At 50.4% G+C, this 15,410-nt stretch overlaps 1 protein-coding gene across 3 annotated transcripts in view; it reads left to right on the top strand.

The window, feature by feature from the left end:
• Positions 1-15,410, top strand: part of ZNF423 (zinc finger protein 423) — a 351,343-nt gene that overhangs the window by 11,133 nt on the left and 324,800 nt on the right. For 2 of the 3 annotated variants that reach the window (XR_005660542.1, XM_029075685.1), the window contains exon 2: positions 1,346-1,408. The exons of the other annotated variant lie outside the window; for it this stretch is intronic. Coding sequence is in view for 1 of the 2 variants with exons in the window: in XM_029075685.1 (XP_028931518.1) it covers positions 1,346-1,408 (63 nt within the window). In the remaining variant the exon portion in view is untranslated. The remainder of the gene's footprint in view (positions 1-1,345; positions 1,409-15,410) is intronic. 3 annotated transcript variants of the gene reach the window in all.

The raw sequence follows: 15,410 nt of genomic DNA on the forward strand, positions 1-15,410 counted from the left end.
AAGGGGAGGCAACCTCCCTTTTAAAGATGAGAAAGCTGAGGGTCTGGGAAGTGAAGTGTCTTGCCTAAGGTCACATAGCAGACAAGTGGCAGAGCCTGCGTGAGAACCCAGGTCTCTGGCTCTGGAGCCCCTGCTTTTTCCCTTAGGCCATGAAATTCTGCTGAGGTAGAAGGGTGGAAAGCCTGACCCCTGGGCTGGGGAGAGGAAGGGCTCTGGGACCCTTGGGGTTAACTACTGGTGGAGGAAGCGTGTGACTCTGCTCTCTGGGAGCAGTCAGCTAAAAAAATACAGTTAATTCGGGGGCTCCCAAGTCCCCTTTCCTTTCTTATCTAGACTGTAAGCTCATCATGGGCAGGGAACATGTCTACCAACTCTGTTGTAATGTACTCTCCCAAGAGCTTAGCGTAGTGCTCTGCACACGGCAAATGCTCAATAAATATTTGATTGATTTCCTTGCTCAGACTGACTCCTGTAGGTTCCCAGCCTCTTGCTTTCCTCAGTTCCTCCTTTTCCCAAAGGGAGGCCCTTTCCTTAATTTTCCGTCAGGCTGAGCTTATGCAGCAGCATTTGAACCCGTAGCATTTAGGTATACACTGATTTATCTACTTATATTTATTCATTAATTTCCCTTTTCCACATTCCTGCTTCCACACTTTGTGTAAAGTTCGGCTCTGCCTGCTTCTATCAATAGATCGTAAGCTACATGAGGGAAGAAACTTAATTTTTACCTAAAACAACCTCTCCCCAGAACCTCATACAAAGCTCTGCCCTCAGTAGGGGCTCTATAAATACTCTTGAATGAATAAATGAATGAATGAATGGTTCTGCCTTGTCTAATGAGAGAATGTAATTCATTAAGTGCTTAGCTTCATCCATTCACATCTATCTGGCATTCTAACTCCCACATCCCGTCATGCATTGCTTCCCTAATGCTCTCCTTCGAGTTAACGTGCTGCTCCCAGACTAAAAACAATAATGATGATGATGATGACGATAATGATAAAAAGAATAATAGTATCTTACAATCTAACTAGACTCTAGACCTCTAGACTGTAACTTCGCTGTGGGCAGGGAATGTGTCTACCAACTCTGTTAAATTGTATTCTCCGTTAAATTGTACCAAGTGCTTAGTACAGTGCTCTGCACCCGATAAGCACTCAATGAATTTGATTGATTGATCGATTGTACTTATTAAGCACTTACTGTGTGCCACGCAGTATAGTAAGTGCTGGAGTGGAGGCAAGAGGATCAGGCTAGACACAGTCTTCGTTACATTCGGGGGTTACAGTCTAGGAATGGTTGTTGTCTAATCCCTGTATTAAACCCATCACTCTGCTTCCTCCAGCTTCAGTGTCCGTCTCCAGGAGGGTGCCGGAGAGGGAAAGCATGACATGGGGGCTCTGGAAAGGTAAAAGAACCTATAGCACTTAGGTACAGATCTTTAAATTCTGTTGCTTCCTCCTACTTATGATTTATTTCAATGTATGTCCTCCCAGCTAGATCGGGAGCTCTAGAGCATCCAAAGAGCTCATATCTAATGAACATGGGCCTGGGAGACAGAGAACCTGGGTTCCAATTCTGGCTCTGCCACTTACTTGCTCTATTACCTTGGGCAAGACTAACTTCTCTGTGCCTCAGGTTCCCTCATCTGCAGAATGGAGCTTCCGATGCCTGGTCTCCCTCCTACTTGTATCACCTGCGTATCTTGCATCTACCTCAGTGCTCAGTAAAGTGCTTGACACATAGTAAGCACTTAACAAGTGCCCCGAGCACTAACTCTATTGTCCTCTCTCAAGTGCTTAGTATTGTGTTCTGCACAGAGTAAGGACTCAAAAAATACTATTGGTCTATTGATTTTGATGCAGTTCTGGAATTGTAACTTCAACAGGGAATGTTCCTATTTTTGCTGGCTTAGAACCTCAGGAGTCGGGACATAGAAGAGGTTGGATGCCTTCCCTTATTTCATTCAGTTATTCTGCTATTTCATCCTGATATGTATAATGCTCTCTGCTTTATCCTGGTTTCTTCCCCTGCTCCCACTGTTTGTAAACAATTTCTGTCTGTCTCCCTCCTTCGGTTATAAGATCTTTGAAGGTCAGGGGCTATGAGTCTTGCTTGGGTGGTACTCTAACTTGTATCTATCCCAATGCTTAGAACAGTGGTTGGCACATAGCAAGTGCTTAACGGTACCATTATAATTATTTAGTACGGTGCTTAGTGCTCAGTAGGAACGCCGTATCGATACCATACAAACACCTAGATTAGGAGTTCCAAATGGGATACGGATAATGTCCAGCCTGATGATCTTGATTCTACCCCAGCACATAGTAACAGTGCTAGGAAAATAGTAAGCACTTAAAAATATTATTATGATTATTATTATAAAGCCGGGGACAGCGTACCCACTCAAAGGAGAGAATTAGGAAAGGAATTCATGACGGGAGGTAAGAGTGGAATACTAGACAGATGTGAACTCATTAACCAATTTTCTCGGTAACTCAGTGCCCCCTCACCCAAATCTACGGTAAGATGATAATGGTAATTGTGGTATTTGTTAAGTGCTTACCATGTGCCAGGTACTATCTTAAGAACTGGGGGAGATACGAGATAATCAGTTTGGACACAGTCCCTGTCCCACAGAAGGCTCCCAGTCTTAATCCCCATTTTACAGGTGAGGGAACCGAGACCGAGGGAAGTGATGTGACTTTCCCAAGGTCACAGAACTGACAAATGGCAGAGGCAGGTTTAGAGTCCAGGTCCTTATAACTCTCGGACCCGTGCTCTTCTCCACCCCATTAAATAGCGGGAGAACGGAGACCAAAGTATAGCTTTAGACTCGAGTCATCTGGGTAGTTTGCTTGAGTAGACCCAGCCTGAGTCTCCTGTTTCCTCAAGCTGAAGGCAGACAAAGTCAGAGATCACCTAAGACAGGGCGGACCACCAAGGAGTCCAGAGTCCCATTTAAGGATTAGCATGGAGAGAGAAGAAGGAGAGAGGGTTGGAAAGAAAATGGGAAGGAGGTAAAGGGTATGGAGAGAAGCTGCTAACTAGAAATTGGAGCTGGTCTGAGCAGATCTGGAAGAGAAATTTGGCTTCTCTTCTCTGGAGAGGGATGCCATCGGCAGGGGGAAAGCATGGTTTAAAGTGAGGCTGCAAGGGAGAGGAAACAAAAGTAGACCCCGGTAGGGTGGGGAGAGAGATGGGTCAAAGAAGGAGTGAGAGAAGAGTCATTTTCTAGGACTGGACACCACAGCTTGGAAGTGTCAAGTTGGCCAGTTGGGAGGGAGAATCGAAAAAAGCCCACAGAGGCTTTGTGCCTTGTTTGAAAGCTTGTTGTCAGCCCTTTGCTGGCCAGTCGGAGCATAAAAAGGCTACCTGGTGATGAGATGCAGTTTCCGTCCCATCGTCACATGAATTGCTTTCAATTCGTCTGAAAACGATGCATGTGTGGAATTATTTGTTCGGGTAAAATCATTCTTTGTTAATCGATTTAAAATGACCGGATGGGGAGATGCTGAGCCATCAGCAAAACAGGCCTTGGCTACCTGATAGAAGAGGGGAAAAAAGAGAGAAAAGATACCCACAAACTATGTCCAGAGTTCGAAAAGGGAGGGAGCCCATCAGGTCGGGGGAGGTGGGGGGTGGGCAGAGAGGGGCTGCTGGGGAGATACGTGTCGAAGGCCTGAGGATTTAAAGGGACACAAAAACCCTTCTTCTCCCACCCCTCTCCACTCTGCTTCACATTCCCCTTTTCCTCCCCACTGAGGAAGTTCTACTGAGCGGTCAATTTGCCCAGAGCTGCAGGAGCAGAGCTGTTCAAGAGCAGCCTCCCAGACCAGCCAATCCAGGGCCTTCGTGAGGCGAAGCTGGGGCTGGTGAGGACCAGGATCCTTTTCCTTTGGCCTCCTCAGACAGAGAGAGTGGGGAGAGGCCAGGAGCCAGGGGAAGGAAATCTAAATCTTGAGAAAAATCTAAGCAAGAGAGCCTCCCCTTCTTGACAGAAGGACTCCCTCCCTGCCCACCCCAAAATTCCACCAAGATCGTATCTCATCCGGTCCCCGGACCTGACCCCTAACCCAAAGGACCAGGTCTGGCCTTGATGGCTCCATTGCCACCACCCCTTGACTGGTCTTAAAGAGCCCTGAGGAAATGAGAAAGCGGGTTTCAGAGATACACTTGTATTTACTTTGATCTCCTCTGTCCGGTGCGTGTGTGCGGTGACAACGGCTCACGTGTCTTTCTCGGGGGAGGTGGTGTGGCTGAGTGGGACCTTGTGGCCGGGGGTGTGTGTGCCAGGCTTGCTGGGTTTCGGGAGATCTTGAGGTCGAAGAGCGTCATCTGACTGAGCTGTTTGTTTTTTATTGCCAGTGGGTTTGTAGTCAGAATGCCGCGCTGAAGAGAATGGGTGGAAAAATGAGCTTTTAATTTGTCACCTGCTGGTGAGCCACCCTGTCATCCTCAGAGATGCCAAATTACAAACGAGGCTTTTGTATCCCTCCACGCATCCATCCCCGGCTCCGAGAGAGCCCTTCCTGTCTGAACGCTGGGGCCCTCGGGAAACCAGGCCGGGTGCACGCACGGATGTGTGCGTGTGTGAGGGAAGGTGGGCGCCCGGGGTCTCTGAGCATGGATGCATGGGCGCAGGCTCATTTGCGGGTATGTGTAAACATGCATGTGTATGATGTGTGTGTTGGTGTGCATGTGGGCACTTGCATGTTTGCACATGCCCATCTGTGTGTGTGTGTAGATCTGGATCACGTTCTCATTTTCCAGTTTGGCTCAGAAGAAGGGAAACCACAGTAAAAAAGCAATCCAGGAGAGGAAGCTCGCCAGGTTTGGGCATTTCATCCGGAAGGACTGGAAGGAAAGAATCGGCAACTCATCTCTTCCGGGTGGTATAGCCATCCCCTCACCCCAGGGCAGGAGATGGACCGATTGACCTCTTGAGGTCCCTCCAGCTCTCGGATCATGTGATCCTCCGGGAAGGCTGGGCAGGGGATGATCTCCCCCAGGGGATTCTTAATTGGCACTATCTTTTCGGCAATGGGAGGAAGAGTCACGCTGGAGAGTGCTTTGCGGTCACTGGGAGGCTGGTGTCTGTCGGTGTCGGCTCGGGGTTTTAGGAGAGATGCCCATTTTAGTTTTGGGGGGTGGGTAGGAGCTGCTTAATCCTCAGTCTTGTTTCCTGAGAGCTCTTGCCCTTGGCGTCCGGTGGTCTTGGAGGAAGATATCTGGGTAATGTGGATTGCCAGTGGCAAATGGGAGGCTGATTGCCTCCAATTGTGACCTCTGATCCCAGGGAGAAGCAGCATGGCCTAATGGATAGAGCACGGGCCTAAGAGTCAGAAGGACCTGGGTTCTAATTCTGACCCAGCCACTTGTCTGCTGTGTGACCTTGGGCAAGTCACTTAACTTCTCTGTGCCTCAGTTACCTCATCTGTAAAATGGGGATTAAGGCTGTGAGCCCCACATGGGACATGAATTGTGCCCAACCCAATTAGCTTGTATCTACCCCAGCGCTAGGTATAGTGCCAGGCACATAGTGAGTCCTTAACAAACCCCACAGTTGTTATTATTATTCATAATAATTTTAGGGCATGGGTCAGCCAGAGGGAAATTAGTGGTTACTGTGTCCTGGTGGGTGGGGCAGGGGAGACTGTCTGCCTGCTTTCTTCCTTCCCTTCCTCAGGGCCAAATCCTATTTGGTGGTTATCCATTTCAGCTTTCTCTCCCCTCCTGGGACCCTGAGAAGGCTCTTCGGGCCTCAGAAGACATCAAGGGGGATGTCAGGATGCTGGGGAGGCCGGAAGGGTGAGGAAGACCAAGTAGTAGTAATCCTATTTATTAAGTGCTTTCTGTGTGACGAGCACTGTTTTAAGCCCTGGCAAGTGTGTACAGAGATGGGAATTAGACATGGTTCTTGGCCCTCAAGAGGCTCACAGTCTGAGGCTATGAGAGGAGAGAGAGGAGGATCGGCAACAGAGGTGTAAGGACTCAGTGGGGTGGGTCATTCTGGTTTTGGAGGCCGAGAAAAGGCCGGGAGCATTGTCCTTCCTGGAGATTTGGCACTTTGGAAAGCAGACAACCCAGGACAGAGACTCTGAGCTTTTATGGGGCCTGTAGAGTAGCAGCGTGACCTAGTGGAAAGACCATGGGCCTGGGTGCCAGAGGACCTGGGTTCTAAACCTGACTCTGCCATTTGCCGGCTGGGTGACCTTGGGCAAGTCACTTCACTTTTCTGTGCCTCGATTTCCTCGTCCGTAAAATGGGGATTCAGTGTTTCTGGTCCCTCCTGCTTAAACAGCGAGCTCCAGGTGGGACAGAGACGGTGTCCATCTTGATTATCATGTATCTATTCCAGTGCCTGGTAGATACTAAGTGCTTAACAAATACCACAGCTGTGTTATTGTCATTATTACATTCTACATTATATCATAGTCTCCCAAGTGCTTAGTACTGAGCTCTGCACCCAGTAAGTGCTCAATAAATAAGATTGATCGATCGATTACAGAAGTGAATGAGTCACTTTGGGGTCCTTGTTAGAGAATAGACAGGACCTCTCCAGCCAGGGGCTCAGAGCTGAACTAGAAAGAGATGCAGCGAGGCTTAGTGGAAAGACCACGGGCTTGGGAGTCAGAGGTCATGGGTTCTAATCCCAGCCCCGCCTCTTGTCAGCTCTGTGACAGTTGGCGAGTCACTTAACTTCTCTGTGCCTCAGTTACTTCATCTGTAAAAATGGGGATTAAGACTGTGAGCCCCAAATGGGACAACCTGATTAACGTGTATCTACCCCAGCGCTTAGAACAGTGCTTGGCATACCGTCATCATTATTAGTATTAGAAAGCCTGACCGGGTGCTTGAACCATCATAAAAATTGCAGAAACACCAGAACTGGAAGATGCGAAAAACGGAGGAGTGAGTATCAGCCTGGGCTGGCAGGTTGAATGGGGAAAGCTTCCCAGAGGGGAGGAGTCAGTTACCCACGAGGTCCGCTCTGCAGAAATATACAGTACAGGAACAAGATGATAGGGCAGCGGACTGGAACAGGGAGGCCGTCTCGTGCATGAGGAATGACTTATGTGTTGTCTTAGAGGTTCCTAGGAGAGGAGAACTGAGTTGGGGGGGCTGTCAAGGGAGCAATTAAGGTTTGTCCAGTCTGTCCTGCTCTGGGATCCCAGGCTTCTGGAACTCTTTACCGTTAGGAGTTACTTGAGACTCCAGTTTGAATCTCTTTCCGTCGGCATCATCTTTGCAGATCCAGGGAGGAAATTCGTTGAAACCAGTAGTGGAGGCCACTGGGCAAGGCCTGGCCTACTGCAGAGTGGCAGTGATCCATTCTGATCTCACCGCCGGGCTATTTGCAAGGTTCCAGCTGATCGGCCCGACTAAGCCATTCGAGTGTCATTTCCTCTCCGAGCTTGATATCTCAGGCAGTCCGTCGGCATATTCCCAGCCAGAATTGGTGGATGTTGTTCTAGGAGAGACTGGAGAGGGGTGGAGGGGGGACATTTTACAAGAGTCTCCCCAATTCCAATCTCGAATATTCTATTAGGTTCTCTGCCACTAGCCCCAGACATGCAGGCTGGTGGCTAGCAGCAAGGCTGTTCTCCATTTGTGTATACGTGACCTTCTTTCTGGGTGGGCGGATAAAGGAAAGAATAACTGAAAGAGGATAACTGAACGATGCACCACAAAAGGGGAAAAAAATTCAACTGCAGCAAGTGGGGCCCACCCACGGTCTCAGGTCCTGAAAGAAACCCAGCTGGCAGGGAAAGGAGAATTGGAATGAAACCTAAACAGGTTGTTTAATGGTGTCTGTTAAGCGCTTACTATATGCCAGGCACTGTTCTAGGCGCTGGGGTAGATACGAGCTAATCAGGTTGGACCCAGTCCATGCCTTACATAGGACTCATGGCCTTAATCCCCATTTTACAGTTGAGGCAACCAAGGTCCAGGGTAGTAAAGTGACTCGACCAAGGTCACACAGCAAACAGGTAGCAGGGCCAGGACTAGAACCCAGCTCTTTCTGACTCCCAGGTCTGTGCTCTATCCACTAGGCCACGCTGCTTGACCCCTGTGGAGCCAGTGGTTTGGTAAGACTGTTGTGATCCGGTCCCTGTGGGGGGGAATTCTGTGGGATGGAGGGAAACAGAGCGGGCCAGACAGAATCTCTAGTCTTGAGCTGGGAAGAGGGCTGGGAGGGGGACTACCTCCAGGACCTGGGCACTGTTGAATAGCGTTCCTCGCTGCCAATGCTGAGTGCTTCTGTTAAGTGCTATTCCTGAGTGCTCATTGATGAGTGCTGATACTGACTGCCCATTGCGAAGTGCCCACTCCTGACTGCCCATTGGTGAGTGCCATTGCCGAATGCCCATTGCTGAGGGCCACTGCTTGGTGTCACTGCTCAGGGTCAATGCAGAGCAATTGATCTTAACAAGTCCAAAACAGAACTCCTCATATTCCCACCCAAACCCTGTCCTACTCCTGACAGCACTGTAGGCAGCACCACCAACCTTCCTGCCTCACAAGTCCGTAACCTTGAGTGTTATCCTTGACTCATCTCTCTCATTCAACCCACATATTCAGTGTCACCGAATCTTGTCAGTTCACCCTTCACAGTATTGCTATCTTCTGCCCTTTATTCTCCATCCAAACTGCTCCCAAGTTAATTCAAGCACTTACCCTATCCCACCTTGATTACTATACCAGCCTCCTTTCTGGCCTCCCTCGCCTCCTGTCTCTCCCCGTTTCAGTTCATACTTCACTCTGCTGACTGGATCATTTTTCTGCAAAACCATTCAGTCCATGTTTCCTCACTCCTGTTTCCTCAGTCCTTAAGAACCTCCCGTGGTTGCCCATCCACCTCCACATCAAACAGGAACTCCTTACCTTTGGCTTTAAAGCAGTCAATCACCTTGCCCATTCCCGTCTCACCTCGCTGCTCTCCTACTGCAACCCAGCCCACACACTTCGCTCCTCTAATGTCAACCTACTCACCGTACCTCAGTCTCACCTAACTCACTGCTGACCCCTCTTCCATGTCCTGTCTCTGGCCCGGAACACCCTCCCTTTTCATATTTGTCATATAATTACTCTTCCCTCTTTCGTAGCCTTATTCAAAAAACATCTCCTTCAGGAGGCCTTCCCTGATTAAGCCCTCCTTTTATTTTCTCCCACTCCCTTCTGCATCACTAGGACTTTGAAGGAGGGGAGGTCCATGGTTAGGCGAAGCTGAGGAGGGAGGATTTTTCAGGATGGGGCGGAAGATGTGAGCAATGTGATGGAGAAGGGACTTGGGAGGAGCAAAAATCTTGAGCTGGGAGTAATGGCAGGTGGATGGAATAGCAGCTGATGGTGAGATTTTTGTGTCATATGAGAAGCAATAGGGAGGAGGAGGGGCTGGAATGGGGCTTGGAGGCAGGGTGTGTGTGTGTGTGCGCGAATGCGCGCGAGGGCACATGAGTGTTCCCTTCACATCCTGGGCACATCTCTCAAGTGAAGCTTCAATTACACTGTGGCCAAATTCATGAAGCTGGAGGTACTGATGATCATTTCCTGTTCCTGTCTGTGTGGCTGTTTCCTGACCCTGGGTCCAGGGGGACTACTGGGGTCCCATCCAATCCCTGCTTCATGCTCTGGCCCAAAGTCAGAGGGCTCCGGCCTCGATCCTGGCAGGGTCGAGGGAGGGAGACTGAGGCAGGAGACCTCAGGAAGTCATCTGGTTAAGCCCCCCTGCCTCCAGGCAGTACAGTGCCTAATCTATCCAGTTTCGGTGGTGCTTCCAGGTTTAGTCCTTCTCCTTGACTCTTCCTCATATTGTGTTGAGGTTCAGTAGGCACAGGAGTCTTCTCCTGCTTTTAGGTACTGAGGGACTCGGTGGCATTTTTGGAACTAGCAGATTGCCAGGGTGTTGGAGATTTGGGGGCGGGAGAGGGAGTAGAGCACGGCAATAGCCAGTATCCTTACGAAACAGACCGTCATAGCCAGACTCTTCCAGAGTACCTCCTGTCGGCTGGGATCTCTGGCGCTAGAGCTTAGGAGAATGGGTGGGGGGCGGGGAAGGTGGCAATTCCCCTTTGGAAGGATTGGGCTCTTTGAGTGACGCTGAGCAGCTGTCCCGAGTCCCCTGATTGTGAGGCAGGAGAGCGTGTGCTTTACTGGAAGCATGAAGGGTTTCGGTTTGACCAAAAGTAGGACTTCTTGGCACTAAGGAATGTGAGATGCAGGACTGCAGTGCCCAAGGAGGGCATGGGATCTCATCAATCAATCAATCAATCAATCAATCATATTTATTGAGTGTTTACTGTGTGACACTGTACTAAGTGCTTGGGAGAGTACAGTATAACAGAGTTGGTAGACATGTTCCCTGTCCCCAAGGAGTGTAGTCAGTCAGTCAGTTGTATTTATTGAGAGCTTACTGTGTGCAGAGCCCTGTACTAAGCACTGGGGAGAGTACACTATAACAATATAACAGACACATTCCCGGCCCACAGTAGCTTACAGTCTAGAGGGGAGACTTGAGGAAAAGGCCAGATGGTTCCCTGTCTGGGACTAATGGATTACTTTCCATTGAATGTTCCAGAGGCAGGAGCCTGGTCTTCTTTACCTCTGAAATGGCATTTGACTCTTATGTTCTGGGATGCTGGGGAGTGTGTGGGAGGCCGAGGAGTGTGGGGGTGGAGGCATCTCCGACCCAAGGGGCTCCACCTGGTCCCGGCCGGGGTGGCACCCGAGGGGTGAGCTTGCGGCTTAACTTCCTGCCTTTCTCCTGGCCGGCGAACGAGGAAGCCCGCCCGCTCAGTGGGTGACTGCCAGAGCTCCCGTGGACCTCCGGGTCCTGTCCGGAGACGGCGGAGATGAGGGACGAGAGTCTGTCCTCCCCCCACTTTCTGCCAGGTCCAGGGCAGAAAGGATTGGGCAGTCCCAGGTCAGGGAATGGGCTACTCCTCTGGACGTACCCGGCTCTGAGTTGCCACTTCGGGGAACATCTTGGCTCCCAGCCGGGGCCAGATCCACCTTGGCCCGTCCCGCTAGAGACAGGGAAGTGGGGTTGTGGAGGGAGAGAGGACCAGGGGCCTACGGGTCACTGGAGAGACTGGAGCGGGGGCTGGGGGGTGCCAGGGAATCAGAAACTTACTGAAACTCTTTTGGGGATCTGTCCCCTGCTCCAGATTAGCTCCCCAACTCCACGATCACCTTCTGCTGCGACTCTGGCTTTTCCCCTTCCTGGTCTCTCTGCTTCTCAGAGTATTTGGTTAATAATTACGGTACTTGTTAAGTGCTCCCTGTGAGCCAAACACTGTTCTAAGTGATGGGGTAGATACAAGTTAATCAGGTTGGACAAAGTTCCTATCCCAACTGGGGCTCACAGTCTAAGTAGGAGAGAGTAGGATTAATCCCCATTTTACAGATGAGGCAACTGAAGCATGGAGAAAGTAAGTGACTTGCCCGAGGTCTCACAGCAGACACATGCAGAGCTGGGATTAGAACCCACCCAGGTCCTCTGACTCCCAGGCCCGTCCACTCTGACCCTGGGCTCCGCTCGCGCTCTCAGGTTCTAACAGGGGAGCGGCATCCCACTACTCCGGGCGGAATATCCCGCTGAACTGCCTGGTGCTGGTGGTGATGCTCCTGTGATGTTGGTGATGGTGTTCTTGGCACTGCTGATGCTGGTCGTAATGGTGGTGATGGTGCTTATGGTGGTGGTGCTGCTGGTGGTGGAGAGGCGGGGAGAGAGGAAGCATGAGAGTAGCAAGCTGCTGGACATTCAGCTCTGCCCCCGTCTTGGCCGCTCTGGTCCTCCCCAGCCTCCTCAACAACCGCCAGGACCAAGGCTGGATACACACATTCAGGCCTCTCGAGGGGCAGGTGGGAGGGCGAGAGATGGTCTCCTCCAGGGGACCTTTCCCCAGACTCCCCTCCCCGCTCTCTGCCCCCACCCTGCCCCTCTACAGGGCCCCTTCCTCTCTCTCCTCCTCCCCCTCCCTGTGACCCAGGCTCCAAGCCTCTCTCTCCCTTGGGAGAGGAAACTGCCGAGAAGTTGGAAATCTCTTCAGAAGGGCTGGCCCCTCCTTCACTCAGCTCGACTCCCACCTGGCTCCAGCCTTCCTCCATGGCCATGTTCAAGGAGGCTTGGGGGAACCGACCTGCCAAATGGCCTTATTGCTCGGTCGGGGGCCGGGGGAGAATTTGCTTGCCTGTGGTGGTGGTGCAGAGTGGTGAAGGGGTGGCAAGTTCTCAGCAAAGTCTACCCTCCTCCGTTGCCCCCTGCCCAAATTCCTCACATACCCCCCCCCCCCCCCCCCCCAGTCCTGGTTTCTCCATTCTGTTTCAGGGGGCTGGTGTCATTGGAGGGAAACCCTGGGCTGCACCCGTCGACTTCCCCTTCATCTCAGAGATGAGGACGGTGGCTGAGAGGCTCGCTGGACTGAGGATTGGGGCACCTCTTCCCCTGCCCCCCACAGCTCAGCAGAGCCCCCTGTACTCCTCACTGGCCTGGGACTGGAGAAACAGCGACTCCCTACTTCATCTCAGATCGACAAGGACAAATGGCTAAGAGAGGCTCGCTGGCCTGAGAGGATTGGGGAACCTCTCCTCCTGCCCCCCAGGATTCAGCAGAGTCCCCTACACTCCCCAGTAGGCTGGGATTGGGGGAAAGATTCGTCCAGGACCCCTGTACAGCTCCCTCTCCATCCCCATGCCGTCCTCTTCCTGTTGCCCTCTGGGAGAGCAACCTTTGCCTGTGTGCATTGTTCGCTGCCCTCATAAAGTACACAGGATGTGCAGTGTGGCCGGGCCTCCCCGGGCAGCTGCCGGAGACTTCCATGGTGGAATTTCCTGGCCAGGGAGGGCCCGGTGTCCACCCTCGCCTTCTGACGTTCCCGGCCGCTGCCCCTGTTACTGCTCAGTCCTCCCCGAGCACACACACTCCCTCTCCCTCTGGCCTAAGGCGAGGGGGGCACTGCCCTCCGGGAGGATGTTGGAAGTAGGGAAGCAGCGTGGGGTCAGAAGGACTTGGGTTCTAATCCCAGCTCTGCCACTTGTCTGCTGTGGGATCTTGGGCAAGTCATTTCACTTCTCTGGGCCTCAGTTACTTCATTTGTAAAATGGGGGACTAAGATTGTGAGCCCCATGTGGGACGTGGACTGTGTCCAACCCGATCACCTGATTTACTCCAGCGTTTAGAACAGTACCTGGCACAAAGTGAGTGCTTAACAAGTACCGTAAAGAAAAATAAAGCTTCCATAATCCGAAGGGTTTATTTTTCCCTCCTCCTTGAGTGCTGACATCTGTACATCCTCGGGGAATCTTTTCATCTCGCCATCATTGTCTTGCTGAATAAAGGAGGGAGAAGGTGGGGAGGAGCCGCAGGGGGAGGAGGTTGGGATGAAGTAAGGACATCTTTTATTATTTGCCTAATTTTCCCTCTTAAATGTGTCCTTTGATTAAACATTTTCTTGGGGCTTTCATTTGGATGAGCCAGAGTTCCTTTTCATAAACATTGGCAAGTGAATTTAACAGCCCCATTGTATTATCTGGAGGGTTTCATTTGCATAGTGATTGTTCCTATGAAACAAAATAATTGTTTTTGGGTTTCGAAACTGTATAAATAACTTGTTTTGCACCGAGTCCAGGAGGGTGTGTGGATAGGGGCATGGGCTCATATCCGTCCGGGTTCTGGTCTCAGATTTACTCGATTGAGAAAGGTGACTGTACCTTTTTCTGAAAATAGAGTTCCTTCTCTGCACATACAGGAGTTGGGTCAGATAAGTCCCTGATTCTCCCATCTTTCTGCTCATTCCCCCCCATCACCTGCCACAACACTTGTGGATGGCTTATTTGATACTTATTCAATTCACTAAGATCTTTTACTTATATTTAGTCACTCATGTGTAACATTGACTCATTGATCATTTCAGAGCTCTTGTCTTCCCCATTAGCAGCGTGAAGCAACGTGGCCTAGCAGAAAGAGCATGGGCCCTGGGAGTCAGAGGACCTGGGTTCTAATTCCAGCTCTGACAATTGTGTGCTGTGTACCCTTAAACAAGTCACTTATCTTCTCCAGGCCTCATTTTCAATCAATCAATCATATTTATTGGGCACTTATTGTGTGCACGGCACTGCACTGAGCTCTTGGAGAGTACATATTTGCTTCCTCATTTATAAAATGGGGATTCAATGCCTGTCCTTCCTCCTACTTAGACTGTGAGCCCCGAATGGAACAGGAACTTTTTCTGAGCTGGGAAATTAATCAGGGAAAGCCTACTGGAAGAAGGAGGGATTTTAGGAGGGATTTGAAGATAGGGAGAAATGAGATTTTTTTTTTAAAGGTTTTTTAAAGAGCTTACTATGTGTTAGGCACTGTACTCAGCACTGGAGTAGATATGAAATCATCAGGTTGGACACAGTCCCTGTACCTCACAGAGCTCACAGCCTTACCCTCATTTTGCAGATGAGGTAACTGAGGCCCAGAGAAGTAAAATAACTTGCCCAAGGTCCCACAGGAGACAAGTGGCAGAGTCAGGATTAGAACCCAGGTCCTTCTGATTCCCAGGCCAGTGCTCTCTCCACCTGGCCACACTGCTTCTCAGACTTGATTAACTTGTATCAGCTCCAGCACTTAGAACAGTCCTTGACATATAATAAGATGTTTAACAAAATGCCATCACTGTACCATCATCATCTAGACTGTAAGCTCAGTTCTAGACTGTAAGCTTGTCGTGGGCAGGGAATGTGTCTGTTTATTGTTGTATTGCCCTCTCCCAAGTGCTTAGTACAGTGCTCTGCACACAGTAAGTGCTCAATAAATACAGTTGAATGATTCTCGCCCTCTAGCCTGTAAACTCATTCTGGGCGGTGAATGTGACGGCTAATTCAGTTGTATTGTACTCTCCCAAGTGCTTAGTTCAATGCTCTGCACATAGTCAGCGCTCAATAAATGTGATTGATTGATTGATTATCATTCTATCATAAACCCCTGGAAGGCTTTTTATCCTTCTGTATGTTTCCCCAGTCTGGGGCGAGCTGGCCCTCCGTCAGTCAGTCAGTCATATTTATTGAACACTACCGTATGCAGAGCAGTGTACTAAGCGCTCGGGAGAGTACGGAATAACAATATAGCAGACGCACTTCCTGCCCTGCTGACCCTCTCCTCTAATAGTGCTGTAGTACAGCTGAAAGCATGAGATTTTGTGCCAGTTTTCCTGCAAGTCCAGAGCATGGCGATCTCATAAATGGCTCTCCTATCAGTGCCAGTGGAAGCAGAATAGAAAAGGCCATTTTTTGAAATGATGATGCTTCTTCTAGCTTTGAACACACTCCGTATCTGGCGAGGGGATCCTGGATGGAACCTGTGTTCTCCTTATCCAATTGTTCTTTCCCCCTGCCTCCCCTCCTCCATCCCATTGTGC

This window comes from Ornithorhynchus anatinus, chromosome 11 (assembly GCF_004115215.2).
Source record: "Ornithorhynchus anatinus isolate Pmale09 chromosome 11, mOrnAna1.pri.v4, whole genome shotgun sequence".
Lineage (NCBI taxonomy): Eukaryota > Metazoa > Chordata > Mammalia > Monotremata > Ornithorhynchidae > Ornithorhynchus > Ornithorhynchus anatinus.